The sequence below is a fragment of the Nanorana parkeri genome, unplaced genomic scaffold (genome assembly GCF_000935625.1).
Source record: "Nanorana parkeri isolate BGI_ZX_2015 unplaced genomic scaffold, ASM93562v1 scaffold728, whole genome shotgun sequence".
In the NCBI taxonomy this organism is placed as follows: domain Eukaryota; kingdom Metazoa; phylum Chordata; class Amphibia; order Anura; family Dicroglossidae; genus Nanorana; species Nanorana parkeri.
In genome coordinates this window covers 490,873-509,433 of record NW_017306996.1, presented here as the reverse complement: position 1 = coordinate 509,433, position 18,561 = coordinate 490,873, and the positions used below count along the sequence as shown (strand labels likewise).

Below are 18,561 nucleotides of genomic sequence, written 5' to 3'. Positions count from 1 at the left end.
TGAAAGCCGAAGCTAGCCGAGCGGCCGGCCATTGGCCGGCCGACAGCCTGCTTCTGACAGCTGGGCGGAGCCAGCCGTGGTCTTACGGCTGGCTCCGGCCACTTTCAGAGAGATCAGCGTCCCTGGTTACCTGCTAACCAGGGACACTGATCTCCAAACAGCTAACTCTCCCTGGCGCCCCGAGTCTCCTGCCGCCAAGGAGAGAAACACCACTGTGTCTTTTTTTCTTTATTCTGACACGAGCGATGTCAGAATATATATTTAAAAAAAAAGAATTTTCCCATTGAAAAGCATTGGGACATTACTATTGGCTATTTCAATTTGCAATAGCCAATAGTAAACTAGCATTGTACCTGCCCTCTGCTGCAGTCCCCCTTCAGGTCCATCAGCAGAGGGCGGGTACAAAGCTAGTCGAACTCCTTCTGCTGAGCATGTTCGGGCGACCCGAAGCCACGCGAAGCAAGCCGATGTACGGCTGATTTCAGCCGATGTACGGCTGAAATCAGGCGTACCAGCCTGAAGTGAATAGCCGAACAGTGTTCGGCTCACTTCACTTCAGATCGATCATTCACTCGGCTGCCCTCGGCAGCTTAGTGAATAGACCCCTTAGTAGTCGATTTAGGATTAAAAGCCAAATACAGCTATAACATTGGTGTCACAAAGAACAGGAAGTAAAGCAAAATCTCTTTATAACCTGTCTATTTGACAGGTAAAAGACAGAGCATGTGCAGCAATAAAAACAACTTTAATATTGCTGTCTGTATCTCCATTAGAGAGGTTTCTCCTTGCTTCCTCAATAGGGACAAAGGAAGTATTTAATACCTGACAGAGGTTCTATGCCTTCCCCAGTCTAAAACTAGAAATAAGATTTTACTGGAGCTGGGATGTATTATATAATTATCTCTTGATAATAAATGTATATTTAGCACCATGTTTGAAGATTGATGCAGGGGACATAGGATCTTAACCTGGCACTAAAAGCAAATCAAGTACTTCTCTTATTATTATTACTTGATGCTATTAATATCAAATAACCTTTGTTTTCTACCACGGTATAAATGACCTATAGCCTATGTATCTCTCTACTTTGATTAAGGTATACAATCCAGGTATTGGATTTTAAGGAATGTAAGAAGGATGAAAACGCCAAGGATATAATGTGAGTCCAGTACATTTTTTTGGCATACTACATAAGGCCACAGGAAAAGCCAATGCATTACAGGGGATCGCTGGTACCCCTTCATCAGGGCTTATGTGGTAAGCTCAGCGGGAGTAATAACATAATATCTGGTATAGTATATCAGCAAATCCACTCAGTGTGTGTAAGGACTTACCTACTTTACCTGATGAAGGGTGACAGTGAGCCCCCCAAATGCATTGGCTTTTCTTGTGACCATCTGTGCAATACACATTTACTTGACCTACAGTATATCCTTGCCACTCTCATGCTTCTCACAAACTTTGATTACTCCAGGGACCCTGGAGAATACCCAACTGACAAACGGCTGCCTCTAAAATTTAAAAGTCTTTATTCCTCTTATTTTGGGACCAGCTCCCTACTAACACATCTATCATTTATTCATGTTATTTACAGCACATAACCTTATTTTTGGCAGTTTATTGTACAAAACATGGTTTTCATCCATTCTTTATATAGCTTAGAATCTGTCTTTCTCCCTGTTATGTATTGTCATATTCCAAGTGCTGGGAACTGGGACATCAACACCTTGGTGTCATTAGCATTTCATTTTCACATTCAGTATTGGGATGCTGTTCTCATGCATTTGCCATCTATCACAAGGCAAAATCTCCTTCAAGATAGAGTTCAGGTTAGATTTTCTTATCTTCCCGGAGGCATATGGAAGTGTAAGCATTATTTAGTGAAACATTTATTAAACAGTGCAAAAAGCAGCTTGATACAGATTTCACCTTTGGGTATTAAGCAACCGAAATTCAAGGACAGCATCTCATGGTCAAACTGACAATATCTATGCTTAGAACAGATGTAAAATATAATATAAGGCTAGATGACTGTATCTGATTCAGCCTGAGATGTCTTAGCAATAAAAACATAAATCTATCAGATGCTTCTAGGTGACAATTATTTAAAAAGTCACACTAAGGTGATATATTTAATAAAAGGCAATACAAATTATTTTAGTAAAAGGTAAACATCTTTACTTAATCCTAAGATTTAGCTTTTTATGCTTTGTAGTTTTGTCCACCTAATAACTTGCCTCTGCAAGCTAAAAAATAGAATCTCAATCCTTTGCATTCTAAACCTACTTATTTTAATCAAGTCTTCAGCATTTTATGGAGAAAGGTGAACTAATAGGGCTTTACTATCTAGTTTCACAACCACAATGGAAAGCTGATAAAGAATATGTTTTACATATTTTACAAATAAGCGTTACATTTTGGTAGAAACCTGATCTAGGGGAGAGCAGGACAAGGAAGACATTTGTCCCTGGGCCAGTACCAATAACACATGGCTAATGGCCCTGAATGCAGATTCACCCTTCAGACAGCAGCCAGAACAGGATGCTGGGCATTATATAGCCACCTGTTCAGACCTGCAGTCACAGCATCTGACAGATTCTTTCTTCCAGCACCAACTTGCATTGCAACTCTGAGAAGTCATATAACTGAATGCTGAGAGCTGCAAAGGAAGCTGATGGTGGAAGATGTGAAAATGCGTGTTGCAAAAAATCATGTCCTTTAAGAACACCCGCTTTTTACCACTTTGGTACCAGGTTGCACTTTGAGTGGTAAGCTTTCTTTAGCCCATACAAAATGTATCATCATCATGAAAAGTCTATTTGGTTGTTTTTGCCACCCAGTTCAAAGAGTTCTTCCCTGACCCAATCACTTTGAGGAATAAACACAGAAACAAGTAGATAAGTAAGCATTGAACCATACTTACCATTTACCATGATTTTTTCCTTAATTTGAAGTTGTCAAAGTTCAAACCTGTGAACCTTATTTAATTTAATACGAGTAATCATATTGGGTGTAGAGAAACTTTGAAAGCTCAAGTAAGGCCTGGCTAATGGTTTTCTTTTAAAAAAACACATTTTATTTAAAAAAAACATAGTGCTTCAGCAAACTAGAAGGCCTATTTACAGTGCAAAGTGGATATTGCTGTCCACTTTCTACCAAACATCACAGGCTGAGGTGTCAAGCCTGCAGTGTCACTGAGAGCTTGCTTTGCTTAACACTGCAGAAAGAAGTCCATGATAAGAGGAAAGGCCATCACATGACTTTGACAGGCCATATGACTGGACTCTTCACACATTTTTCTTAACCCATTCAAATACTCTATTGGGGAGGGTGGTAACAGCGATATTTCCGTGTTTGCGGATGACACCAAAATTGGGAGGGTAATCGACACGGACTTAGACATTATAACATTACAGGAGGACCTGGATAAAATAGGGGAGTGGGCATTAATGTGGCAGATGAGGTTTAATGTTGATAAATGCAAAGTAATGCACTTTGGACATAAAAATAAACAAATGGGTTATACAATTATGGGTATGCCGCTAGGGAAGTCAGAAATGGAGAAGGATTTGGGGGTCATTGTAGACAACAAACTGAAATGTAGCTTTCAGTGCCAGGCTGCTGTAAACAAAGCTAGCAGGGTCTTGTCCTGTATTAAGAAGGGGATGTATTGCAGGGACAAGTCTATAATTTTGCCACTTTATAGATCATTGGTTCGACCTCATCTGGAGTACGCGGTCCAGTTCTGGTCACCAGTACTAAGAAAAGATGTCCTTGAGTTGGAAAAAGTCCAGCGGAGGGCAACCAAACTAATTAGGGGTATGGAGGACCAGAGCTACGAGACAAGGCTACTAAATTTAAACATGTTCACATTGGAGGTGAGGAGATTAAGGGGGGATATGATTTCCATGTACAAAATGTTCAATGGTGGTAACAACATTAGCGATAAACTGTTTAAAATTAACTCCATTACAAAAACTAGAGGCCACCACCTAAAATTGGTGGAAAAAAAATTCCAGCACAAGGGGCGAAGGGGGTTCTTCACAGTAAGATCAGTTAGGGTCTGGAACTCACTGCCACAGGCGGTGATTTCAGCAAATAATGTGGAATTGTTCAAGAAACTTTTGGACGATTTCTTAAGGGACCGTAATATACAGGGGTACGGGTACTCCTAGAATGAGATCCTAATAGGTTGGACTTGATGGACTAATGTCTTTATTCAACCTCAAATGCTATGTAACTATGTAATTGCAGTGCTTTATACATAAGCATTGTTTAATGCACACGTATGGTTGTAGTCAGGCCATACCACTGCTTTATAAATTCCATTAATTTAGGCTTTACATTTACTCAAAATAAACAGAGCAGTCCCCAAGAAAGTCTTTATCATTCACTGCAGGTAGTATTAGGGGAGGGAAACTCTGTAAAAGCTTAAATAGAGATTTTAACTAACAAATTACTAATAATCATTTTTTGCATTAAAATATGGCATTTTCACTCCTTTTGGGCAAGTTGACCGTGGCACAACTTTCCTTTCAAACTTTACAGAATTCTGAAAGTGATAATTATTGTAGAATGACATTTCTCACTTTAAATGGGATGACAAAACTGTATTAATAACACCTACTACGATAATTTCACTATGAAGGACTAAAAAGGATCACAGCTGATCAGAGGCAACTAGTAGGAAGTTGATCAGACCGGCTAAAAAAAACTTCAGATTAAACCTGTTGTCTGCTTTTGGAGAAAGTTTGATGGACTGGTTACTTCTCAAGGAATGATCAGTAACCTTTAAGCTTGACTACCGTAACTGCAACTGATCTGCAAGGGTTCCTTGAGATACCATCAGAGGAATCAAAAGTATGTTCTGTTCTAACTCTCCTACAAAGTCCTTCACAATTCAGTTTATGCAAAATATTTTTCAAAATCATATTTAAAATAATAAAAGCTAATGATTTTCATAACTGCATGTGCATGACCACATGAATGACTGCATTAATTAGGACACAACATCTGTATCTTGCACCTAATACTTAAGAAAAAAAATCACTGATCTGATTAAGTTCATAAATAAGCAGATTAATCTGTGAAGGATGGTACTCTGGCTCACCCAAGAAGATATAATCTCATTATATGACTGTTATGACTGTATAGATAGACTCAATTGATTCTTCTAGGACAACATTAACATTGACAACAATGTAATGATCCAGCCAGGAGCGAGTAGGCCTGGATCACATTTGTAGCTTATTTTCATAAACATTTTAAACATCACAATCATGATCTAGCCAACAAAAAGTTAATTCAGCATATGCATAGCATTATACCAATACAATGTCCAGAATTCATTGGAAAAGGCATGGCATTTTAACAATACAGTGTCAAGAAAGGCTGTATCTTGATGTGCGTGCCAGCACAGTATGGCACTGCGTGTTAGATCCTGCGTGTTCACATTGGACAATAAGCACAGTTTGAAGGTGAGAAGTCTCAAAAATGTGTACTTCAATCTTTAAAATTCTGGAAAAAAAGGTAATAACTCATAACTCTTGTCCTTTGCAGCAAACCATTACACCTGCATCCAGATCCATAATTCATAGCTGGAAACAGTTTTTGAAGATTGTGGTTACCAAAATCCTACCTGTGCTAATTAGGTAATATGCAGCAATCAGCCCCTTCCACTCAATTACACAGGATAGCAGGGCGGCAACTTATCTCTAAGGCATTCAAATCTTGATCATATCTGCGGGTTCACGTAAATACACATCATCTGCTGGAAGTGGTTATACCAAGAGCACGGCTGCTGCTACCGCTTGAAACAGCAAACGGTAGCAAATACATGTGATCCGACACCTGTACAGGTGCTGGATTGCTTGTGCGGTGCGGCGCCATGTGTGCCACCCCCATCTGCCACCGCTGGTGCCGTTGTCGACTTCCAGCCGTTGATCTCTCCTCCGATCACTGAACTCGGAAGTGATGTGCATTACATCACTTCTGGTGTCACTGGGCACATTCTCCGGCTCCTAGAGCCAGAAGAAGAAGCTGGTGAAGCAGATCTCTGCTTAATCAGCTTCTTTGGGGTCCCTAGGTGACATTAGAGGACATTAAAGAGGACCTGTCTCATTATATTTGCCATTACATAGGGGGCTTCTTAGCTCCCTCTGTGATAGCAATAAAGTTAAATGTAAAAAAAAAATAATGTAAAAATCAAAGTCACAAATAATTAAAAATGCAGAAAAAGAACATTTTAAAGTCCCCCGCCACCCACGTGCATGCACATACAATGAAAAACGCATCGGATGCACCTACGTGCAAAATCGAAAATGGCATCACACATGTATGGTCGCAAGAGTCGGAGTGAGAGCAATAGTTCTAGGCCCATCAATCACTGTTAGCACTAAACTGATGAGCCGTAAAAGCATTTAAAGCGTTGCCTATGGGAAATTTTGGTTATTATAGATTTTTTGCTGTTTCACGGACGCACGCAATTTTAAGACTTGACATGTTTAGTATCTATTTACCTGGCATTACCACGACTTTTATATTTTACCAAACAATTGGGTATTATATTCTGTTTCTGTGCACTAAATTTCATTTAAGTGTATTTTATCCTAAAAGTTCTTGTTTGATAAACATTTGCCCAAATAGCGTGCAACATAAAAAAATTGCAACTAGCATCTTTTATTCTACAGGGCCTCTGCTTTCAGAAAATATACAATTGTATAATAGAAGCTGTTTTCTAGCCCAAAATTCAGATTTTATCATGTGTGTGCAAATGTAAGAAATTGCTCCGGACGGCAAGTGGTTAATGTTGGGTGTATGGTTCACTTGTTTCTTCCAACCCCAAAAGTAGGAGAAATTATGTTTATCACTTTTATTTTCAATACTGTTTATGTATGTGTGTCTCACGTTGTAAAAATAGTCTTTTGTAACTGTTTGCAACCATATACATTCAGATTAATATTAATGAAAACAGAGGTTGTAGTCCTATATGGAACTCCTCTATCAATTAACCTTCTATCAATTAATATATATGGCTGCCCATTAGGGATGCACAGATACCAAGTACCGTACTAGGTACAAGTACAAGTACAGATACATTTCCAGCTACTAGGCTAGAGAAAAACTCAAAAGTTAGGAGGCAGCTGTCATTTTTAAGGAGCATTGGGTACGGGGCTCCTGGGATTTGTGCATTCCTGTTTTAATGTATGATTTGTTTATATACAGGAGATATATATATCTCATATATATAATGAACTACCATTTTTTCCAGACCAAGAAAGGCCCCTAGAGTGTTAACAGGGTGTACTGGTCACTGGGTCACATGTGGTTGTAGAATTTCACTATCTATTCCATATTTTATGACATTTCTGGGGACAGTTTTTGCATGCATTTATCAGCTATCTGTGCTACCTTACAATCGATGAGTGTGGACTGATAAGAGCCCCCAAATCATCTTTGAAGAAGCAAACAATTTGCTGACAATAATCCTGAATAATAACACAGAAGATGGAAAAAAGTGCCCTTTAGATTATTATAGTTTTAGGGCAGAAGGGTGAGCAAGATGCAAACGTTTTGCAAGGGTTATCAAAGTTAGATACATTCAGTGAAGTATATACAGTATGTCTGAGGTAACTTATTTCTACATGAGCAAAGCACGGGTTCAGTTTAAAGTGAATAGGTGACCAAGCTATGGATATTGAAGAAATGACATATTATTAACCGGCAGTAAATGACCTTTAAGAAGACCCAATCCCTGCAGCTACTGCCACTGTGGAGCAAAGCATACTCACAGCAGAAGCACAGACGTTGTCAGAGTCTGTTCCCTCAGAAATTCAGCTCACCTTGGTCCCCCTGCCAACAGTGACTTGACAGCCTTCTAATCTCTAATATTAACACTGAGGAGGTGCACTGCAAAAGGGGGGCAATCGAGCTGTGCTGCCTGAGAGAGCTACCTGGACTTCATTGCATCTGCTGTGAACTTTAATGATTCATTTCTTTACAGTGCTTGCAGTTACTAAGGGGATTGAGGGCTTTAATGGGTTTTTTTTTACTATGTGTTACAAATATGTAAATACAGTACTTGAATGTCTATATCCTGGTCACAGTTAAGGGGAGTGATTGACTAGGAGAATGAGTGATTTAGATTAATTATCTTTACACCTATTCATGAATTTGGTTTTTAGAGTAAATGGAGGTAAGTATAGGAAGTATGACTTCTGTGTACAGACTTATTGTTTTCATCCAATTATCCCAAGGCAAAGCCTTTAATCATGCCCTATCCTGACAATTAGAGGGTCCACAGCAAAGGAAAAAAGTAAGAGGGTTAGAGGGAAGTGTTCTCTGTTTCCTCATAAGAATAAAATGTGATGATAGACATGAACTCTTTTAAAGGGTAGCTTCACTTTTATAATATTTTCCACCTGTAATTTTTTTTGTGTAAATTTCCTCCACCCTTTGCCATTGTGTACTCTGTTTTGTCCATCTTGCCATGACCACTTTTTCAGATTTTTCTGGTTGCTATTATGTAAGCTGTAAACACATGAAGCCCCCTGTATGCAAACAAAACTACTGGTGAAATCACACAAAAGCAATTGCCAGTTATGCATAGCATATCACAATGCAATTCATAGTACCCTCTGATCTATGAAATTAAAAAGAAACAGAAGAAAATGTTAAGTACTCAAACAAAAAAGCCATTTAAAATACTTGAAGATGGAATACACTAGAAATGAATCAGAATTTCCCAAATTACATGTATAACCATATGTAATGCATAAACATATATTTGTGTTTTAAGTTGCAACGGTAAATTTACACTATCCTTTTACCTTAAACCTAGCCATAGATATTTGATGGTTTGTAAATGCATTCTACATCTAATAAGTGCATTCATATTAGGACTTTAAAAAATATTTTTTTTTCTGCAGATAAGTAAATAAAATTGTGTGCTCATATCAGACAAGCATGAAGTCTACAGCAGACAATCCGCCTACGTTCTTAATAGCAGTCAGCTAGGAAATTTCAATCAGTTGCCCTTTCGCTCTAAAAAGGCCACCCATAGATGAGTAAGCAACGAAGCTAAGAGACGACAGAATTGTGTCTTCCTAGATACTGCATTAAAAGGTATTGTGCAAGACAACTACACAGTATTTTGTTGGATTGCCTTTATCAGATGCTCAACTCCTTTTACAAAAGTATTTGCACTGCAGCTTTTCAGCAGCAACCAATGCTCAGTTTCCAAGCATGATTCATAACTTATATATAAGATTAGATGTCTGCAATAGCGAATGGCTTCTACCACCTAAAGAGTGTTCTCTGTGTAAGTTTTAAAGTTACCTTCCTTTCTGCCACTACTGTGTTCAAGTGAGTAAAGGAAGCCCTGTGTAAGCACCATGTCACTCCAGTCGGAATATACACAGAAGTGTAATAACCATCTATCAACAATGTCACATGGAGTGATCCACATGCTTCTCCATATCCATTAGTGTTGTGTCATTTGTTGCTCCTAATAGCTGGATGGAACTGTGTAGCAGTGTAGGAAAGATGAGTATGGGCTACTGGGGAGGGGGCTTAATAATGCAAACCTGTTGCTTTTCCCTGCTTGAGAAAAAACAGGTTTGCTTTACAGTAACCCAGCGTGACTTAATTGCTAAAAAAATGGGGGCTATTATTTTTTGTTTTTAAATTCATTATTAAATTAACCTCTTAAAGTGTTTACTAAAGAATTAGAGGCTGTTCACCTAGCAAAGTGGATGTTTACTTTGCAAACTGTGTGCTTAGTAAGTAAGGATAATCTGTGTTCTGTTAGAATACCCAATCATGTATGTTGAAATAAAAAAATTAAAAAAACAGAATTTGTGCTAAAACCTGATGATTGGTTGATTGAAGTGATCACAGCTTTACCTTATTTATTAAACCCAGTAAACATTCTCTTAAAGGAGAACTATGGGGTCAGGGGTTTTCCCCATAGTTCTCCTTAGAGTAATGGGAGGACACAAACTAGCGTCCTCCTGTCACCCTAAGCTCAGTATACCGCGAGCTGCAGCTCGCGGTATACTGAGATGCCGCAGCCGGAGCGGATCCCGACATCAAGATCCGCCCAGCTGCGTGAGTGACAGCTGGCTCTGCCTATCTAGAGCCAGCTGTACCCGCCCCCTCCCCCGTCCATTCTGCCAGTCAGCGCTGGCGGATCGAAGCGGGGAGAGGGGAATCCATCCCCTCCCCTGTGACGGCAGAGAGCCGTGACAGGATGGAGAAGTGAGCGAACACCGGCATGTGTTCGCTCACCTCCCAATCTACTGAGCCGACCTATGACAGTCTCATTGTCACAGGTCGGCTAGTACTATGAGGTGAGTGAAAAGCACTCACCTCATAGTCCTCCTTTAACTAAGGGAACAGCTTTCACTTTTAAGTAAATCAACCCTATGGTCTATGCACAATCATTACAAGCATTGAATATTAGGCAAGGCGTACGTTAACTCCGAGTGTTTATTACTGCATATGGAAATGTGCTGACATATTCACAGATATCTGTGGTCATTCAGTAATCACTAACATCTACTTCATACACAGTAACCCTTTCTACACCTTGCTTGTGTAAAGTCACAGCAAGCGCTATTATGCTTGATTGAAAGTATAACTGGGATCTATTAGAAATCATCTTCTTACCTGTGGCTGTAGACTCTTCTTCTTCCGATGCTGTTAAAAAAAGAAAAATAACGTCAGGATATCCAGTATACTGATAAAGAGAAAGAAAAAGAATGCTTTTTTCTTCTTCTAAATTGCACTAAGCAAACAACAGCCAGAAAGTAATTATTTTTCATTCAAGTTTCATTGCAAGGCCCTTCAAGTTACAACACTGTAGCGAGTCAACGCATTCTAAAAAACATGGGCATCAGACCAAACCAGTTCAATAGTATTCTTAAGGTAGTTTCTATTAAATTATAAGAGAACATGAGAAGAGGAACCCTCTATTGTTAGCATAGGACAAGGCTCTTAATATTTTTATAGGCCCCCGGCTATCTCCTGGCAGTAAAAACATTTGGAAAACAGCACAGAGATGCTGATTTCAATATACACATCAAGCATAGTCCTACCTGGAAGTGGTCAAGACTATGCCTGCGAGAGGAACCAGTTCCTCTGTGCTAATCAGGAATGGTTTAGAAAGCACTACAATTGGCTTTTGTTAATCAGGTCATATAGACTTTATCTTTGATAAAGAACATTAGTTATCTATAAGTACCAATGATGTATAGTATGTATATGTATAGTATGACATACTAGATGAAACTAGAAAGAACACTGATTTTTGCTTTAAGTTACCGCACATGGGCTTAATGTGTAAGTCCTTTTGAAACTGTTACAATTAGATATCATTGGGTTGTATATTACCCACTAACAACTTCTATTTTGGGAACTCAATTGGAGATTTCCCACTACTATTGCTATTACACACATTTGGTAGGTTTTCTCTATACGTTTTAAAGGATATAGCTTTGTGTTTTGTATGTCAGTATCACACCCTGCTATACCATTTTAACTGATAATAACTGATATTCATCTGTTAATCTTATTCACAAGTTAATAAAATGAGACTTGTAAGTTTTTTGCCATCTTACTGAGAGCTTACATGATTCTTAAATGGGAAATTCTGTCTGGTAGAGATGTTGTGGTGTGAGAGCTGATCAAATACATATAAAAGAGAATGCTTATTTATTCTGGGACATATTTGTAAATGTGTAAACTGATTGACATTCATATACCCTTGTATCACAATAGATTGTTCCTGGTGAAAAGATCCTTGGAAGCATATTATCATGTAGGCAGGCAAAGGAATAGACACCAGTGTTGTTGTCTTTTTGCAGCTGATCTTTTCCTCATTACTGACCTACTATGCCTTGTTTTGCACCTCATCTCTGTTCGGAGGCAGCCATCTAAATAGATTCAGGGCTTTTCTTCCTCACGTGAGCCTCCAGAAAGGAAAACAGAGAGCACCACAGTAGTGACATTGCCAAATCTCACTCCAAATATCCTAAAACTAGCCATTACTGCAGATATACAGCTATGAGGCGGTAAGCACAGGTGTGACAAGGCACAATAACATACCAAGAAGTCAGTTTAGGCACTATTAACATTTCTTGATGTTCCTTATATGATTGCAAATCTTTACTTTTTGAGTTTAGGTCCAGCTTAAGCTACCAATGTGTTTTAAATAGTGGGAGGAGTTCAGAGTTTAAGATCAAAACAGTTAACTGGTTGCTCTACCTAGATTCCCTTAAAGGTTTCCTTTAAGGCTGCCTTTTTTGGAAAAAAATATTGGCGTTATGATTGCCTTCTTATTGCTCTTTTCACTGGGCAGGTGGCAACCCTACATAGACTTGACAGTAAGGGAATTGTGAGGAAGCAGTTAGTTTGCTTATGCTCACTCCCATATCAATAACCCCTTTCCTTCCCCATGAACCAGCAGCTGCTCCCCAAGCTGAACAGTGTACTCTGATTTGCTTTAGAACACATGATCCCTAACACATTTTTAATTTCAGCATTCAGTAAACAGCACTTGCACTATTATCTTTAAAAATAATACATTAGTAAACATTAAAAATTGTTAAAACCTGTTTTGACTCAAGCAGTTCATGAAAATTATGTGAGTAATGTTTGGCCCAATAGGCTCCAGCCCTGTTTAGCAAGATGTGAGCATCCAAATATATTTCTACCATTTTATTATAGGATAAAAAAAAAAAGAGATATTCCATTCCTCTATAATAGTCCTGCACAGCCTAGACTTTTTCATGTTGTGCTATTTTGGTCTAATGATTTATACACAGATGCACCATGTAAAACTGCTAAGCTGGGAAAAACAGTACAACATAAACACCTGCTAGATTTGTATTTTTAACAAATGAAATATAATACTGCATACCTGGATTTCTGCCCAATTTGGCAAACTGTGATTCTAAAATTGTATGTTTAAGCAATCAACATGGGCTTTTTGGCTCTATAAATAACTGGAAGAAAATGGTTTGTTTAAAATGGTATGAAATAGTTTGAAACTGCATGATTGCGTTGATTAAAAAGCAATCTCTGTTTTATGATTTTTTGTTCTGTTTTGCCTGTTTAGAATTGTTTCCTCTAGTATCCCGTTCACGTTGCTTTACACAAATATACTGCAAGACCACTGTTTATGCAAAAAAACCCCAAAGAAAACAACAACATATGTGTATATATATGTATGTGTAAATGCTATGATTTTAAGGAACTTTTAAAGGCCAGTCAGCCTAAAACTGATATTTTAGTGTCTGGTAGATGATGGAGAATTTAGCCCCCTAAGGACCTTGATTGTGAGATCTCTACTTGCGTATTCATACCTGCACACCTACATTAATCATTAATATGGGGTAGATCATTAATATTCCCAGCTAGATCTTTAACTTACATTATGGTGAATGCTACAGGAGTGGAAATACCCCAGGGTGCGAGGGAACGTTCAAATATCCACCATGGGTAGAAACAGGCCAGAAACCTGGCAGCAAGATTTTGTAATTTGAGTACTCCAGAGATGAAACAAGACCAGTCCGCAGCATTAATGCATGCATTACCACAATGCATGCTAATATATATAATGCACATTTGTGTGCTGCAGTGCCATTCAATATGTGTGGCACCCTAATGCACCACAACTTGCGGAAATGCACTACCATTGATTGTGCTGTCCATTGTGGTGCTTTGGGCAAGCCATTCGAATGTGCCTGCATTGAACAAACCTAAGTGGACGGGGCTGCTGTGAATGGGCTCTACCAGAATGACATTTAGGGGTCTATTCACGAAGCTGCCGAAGGATCTGGCCGTAGCTTCGGCCGATCCTTCGGCTAGCTTCGGCCCCTGGACCCCTTCGTTTCAGTAGAACCGAAGGGGTGCTGTACGGGCTATTCACAATAGCCCGTACAGCTCCCGATCGTGGCCGAGCGGCTCAGCCGAGCCGAACGCATATGCAGTTCCCCATCAGGTCCATCAGCAGAGGGCGGGTACAATGCTAGTTTACTATTGGCTATTGCAAATTGAAATAGCCAATAGTAATGTCCCAATGCTTTTCAATGGGAACATTCTTTTTTTTTTTCTATTCTGACATCGCGTGTCAGAATAAAGAAAAAAAGACACAGCCCTGTTTCTCTCCTTGGCGGCCGGGAGTGGGAGGCTCCCAGAGCGCCCAGGAGAGTTTTTTTTTTTTTTTTTACAGCAGCAGAGCCGCCGGACAATAGGAAACTATTGGGCGGAGCTAGCTGTCACTGCTAGCTCCGCACAATCGTTTTCTATTAACTTTTTTTGTACTTTTTAACTATTTTTCTGTTCTGCTCGGTACCTCTGAGGTATCATGCTACAATGGGTGACAGCATTTTTCCTTTGGAGAAAATTCCAAATTTGTAGGCTTTAAGCCTAATAAACCCTTCATAAAAAAAATTAAGAAAGTCTGCAATGTGAGTCATGAAAATGTGCACATTTCTACATTATAACTGCACTTCTTCATTACTACTATCAATGCAAAGCACTTACAAAGGTGAAAATGGATTTTGGCCTCACTTGTTATTCTGCTGACAATGTTTTATGGAACAACAACAACAACACTGGCAGAAATAAAAATGCTTTTCCTTAGTAGAGTTTAATCCTTCCCCACTTTGGCTTGACATACACTTCAATAAAATTGGATTTTTGTACTCACTGCAAAAACATTTTCTTCAAAACTCATTAAGGGACACAGGATTCAGGGGACACTGGATTATACTGCTGCCTACGGGAGGATCTGGACACAAAGGAAAAAACAGTGACTAGCCTGGTATACCTCTCCCACTAACAGTGTACCTTGGTTTTCTAATGTTGCAGGATGGTGAATTGAAGAGCTATATCCTGTTTAACCTTCCTGGCGGTAATCCTGATCCATACCACAGTCAATAGAGTACAGAAAAAGTGCAGGCAGGGCACTGGACAAAGCTCTAGGGACAAAATTGAAGTGAAATAGTTTGATACATATATGTCATTATAGCAGATTACATTGTATTGTGTGTATTCTGTGTAAATGTCATGTTTGCACTTTTGAATTTCCCACCGACTCCGCCCCCCGCTGTGACGCCCGAAAATGAAACTGAAAGCCAAATGCCGGCATTGACCGGGCGCACACAGCAGGGGATGCCGCAGGCTCGCAGGGACAAGGTAAGTGACACTTTTGCGCAATCCTGAGTGTGGCTCGGGGTTACCGCTCTTGGTACTGAAAATTACCCCCGAGCCACACTCGGGAATACCGCCAGGGAGGTTAATAGGCCATATATATCTATATTTGATGTAGAGTTGAGGGGACAGTATAGAAATAACCAACATGTTTCAGGGGCTCATGCAAATAACCCTTCATTAGGGCTTACTAAGGGAGAACATGAATCAGGACTGTAATAGCTTGAAATTGGATACTGTATTTCCAGTGTGTAAGCAGCTGCTGAAAAGATGTATGCATCCCCCACATCAGTCAAAACAGACAACTATTTTTGTCACGCTATATAGTGACAACCAAGGCCAGATTCCCTACAAGGTCACCGAGCTCATGGCATCGGGGTGGCAGGGATTAGAGGGGCAGCACAGCTGTCATTCTATTAAATAGATTTCACTGAAGCTCCATCAACTCCAAAGTGATTAAAGATCTCAACGCCACGGGTCAGTGAAAGGGGCTCCCGCCCCTCCACTCCCCGCTCCAACGCTGCACGGATACATCAGCATCTGATCTAAGTGCAGCATCAAAGCCCCCAATCACCGCGGAGGTGATAGAGATTCTATGGGATTCCCCCCAAAAGACCGACAAGCTGTCAGTAGCAAGTGGCTGCCTTTAAAATAAATCCATGTGTATCCCGTGCAGCTCCATGGCGATTAAAGACCTCAACGCTGCATGGAAAAGATGCCGATGCCTCCACACAGTGTCAAAGCAAGGAGCAGAAGAGCAGCACCACCGGACAAAAGCCCCCCCACCGAAAAGCGCCACACCCCCAATGCCAAGATCCCCAACCACCGCAGGTTTGGCGGGGAAGAGGGCAAATGAAGGAACCTGGCCTTGGGGAAGCATAGAGCGTAAATCCAACCCTGGGGACAACTCTATAAAGTGCAGCGCTTCAACTCACAATTCTCTGAATTCAGTGTCCCTTAATGAATTTTCTAGGAAACGATTTTTCAGTCTGTGCAAAAATCTAATTTTATTTAAGTGTATCTCATGGCAAGAACTTCTATTTAATTTTTGGATAGAGTTGATTAAGCTTGAATACACTTCTTTGCTCTCCTGCTACTAATGGTTTTACCAGACAGTCATTGCTTGTTGAAGCAAGACACTATCAGATCAACTATGGGAACTGACCACTTTGTGATAAGAGCCTCCTTAAATGATTGCAAAATGTTTGGGAGGTGTAAATAGTTTAAAAGGAATGTCAGTGCAAAGACGTCTGGGAATAACATGAGTATAGGAAAAGTTTTAGTAGTCTTGGGATCTCTTAGGGATACTAGACTGGTAGCAGCACGGATGGAAGTTACAGGCTTTTCCTTCATCTTCAGATTGACATGCACTACACCAAAAATAATGCGCCAAAATTATAGTGTTAGGAGGGCCCTGCTCATGAGAGCTTACAATCTACTAGGAGGGGCAAGTCATTCATAAGGTAATCATTGTTTATATTGAGTTATTGGAAGAAGCAAAAGTGCAGTTATGTTGAGATGAGATAGGCTCCCCGGAAGAGATGGGTTTTTAAGGATCGACTAAAGGTGGGCAGCGTAGGAGATAGGTGGACAGATTGGGGTAAGGAGTTCCAGAGGACAGGGGACACTCTGGAGAAGTCCTGGAGGCGGACATGGGAGGAGGTAATTAGAGAGCTAGAGAGCAGGAGGTCTTGAGAGGAGCGGGGAGGATGGTTTGGGTGATATTTTGAGATGAAGTCTGTGATGTAGGTTGGGGCAGAGTTGTAGATGGATTTGGATGTTGTTGTTAGTATTTTTAATTTTATTAGTTAGGCAATTGGGAGCCAGTGGAGGGATTGGCAGAGAGGAGCAGCAGACACTGAACGGTTGCTTAGGTAGATGAGTCTGGCAGCACCATTCATGATAGACTGAAGGGGGGATAGGTTGTTTAGTGATAGGCCAACAAGGAGGGAGTTACAGTAGTCGAGGCGAGTGATTATAAGGGAGTGAATTAGAAGCTTTGTGGTTTTGCTTGTTAAAAATGGGTGCATGTTAGAAATTTTATGGAGGTTGAGTCGGCAAGATTTGGATAGTGATTGGATGTGGGGCAGAAAGGAGAGCTCAGAGTCAAGGATTACACCGAGTACCCTGGCTTGATGGGAGGGGTTGATCGTAGTGCTGTTGATTGTGATTGGGACGTTGGGGGAGGGAACAATTAAATATTATACCTCCTGTAGATAGCAGTATCCTGAATCATGTGCCCCTCCCTCAATGAATTAGAACAAAATCAAGCTGCTCACATATGGAGCACATTTTGGCTGGTTCCCAATGAATCAGCTGATATTCAAGCCATAGGTGGCCCTGTTGGCACCACTCCAATGAATAAAAATAGATTTTTCAATCAACTTTTGTTGAAGGTGCTGGCCCAAAATCTTTTGGAGAACTATACTTTGATCCAAAAGGATGCAGGCACTGCACGGGTATTTAGCAGTCACTGAAGCAGCAGTTACTGGATAAAATAGCTGTCAGTGGAAGATTGGTACATCCATGCTGTTTAGTAGGCTGAAAGAAAAAACATCTATTCATGTATGGCCAACCTTACTTGTTTTTGTGCTTGTCTACATGCATCCCTGTCTATATTAATTCCCATCTACATGCATGCAATGGCTGCATGTAATTACTCAAGGTTCCCTGATGGTGAAAAAAGTGGGTCATACCTACATGATGTAAAATGGCAACTTGTGTTCATTGGAAGCTATGTCACAGGGTGACAATATTGAAACACTGAACTGGGAGACAGGGAAATGGCACTGATACCCTATAGCAGGACACACCTGAACAAGCACTCTAATTGCAGGATCACCATGCATTACTTTAAATGACAGCTGCAGATTTAAAATATTTAAAATTACTTTATAAATCTCATTAACATGTCAAAGCTTATAAGAGATTTTACTGTATGCAACTGGGTTTACATAGGGTTAGTGCATAGGGTTATGTATTAATTACATATTAATGTTTTAAAACCTTACTTCTGCAGCAGTTATAAATGTACATTGGGGCAGCCATTGGTGCTCATTACTTCTGCTCCTTCCTTATTAGTATTCGATAATGATTGTGGTTTCAAAGAAAACTAAAGCCAAACCTTTTTTTGGCGTTAGTCCTCTTTTGGGTAATAGAAGTACATTTCCTAATGTTTTCCTGTGACCCAAACTCAGCATATGGCAGGCTACTGCCCGATACATGCTGACAGTGCAGAGCCGCACTGCAGCCAGAAATGATCCCGACAATATTGTTGAGATCCACCCAGGGCCGGTTCTAGACTATTTTGTGCCCTACACAAGACCGGCTACTTGCACCGCCCCC

General features: G+C 40.1%; 1 protein-coding gene across 1 annotated transcript in view; it reads right to left on the bottom strand.

Annotated features, from left to right (window-relative positions):
- Nucleotides 1–18,561, bottom strand: part of EDIL3 (EGF like repeats and discoidin domains 3) — a 534,632-nt gene that overhangs the window by 344,794 nt on the left and 171,277 nt on the right. Inside the window, exon 3 of the mRNA XM_018564130.1 lies at nucleotides 10,669–10,698. Within this exon, the coding sequence (XP_018419632.1) occupies nucleotides 10,669–10,698 (30 nt within the window). The remainder of the gene's footprint in view (nucleotides 1–10,668; nucleotides 10,699–18,561) is intronic.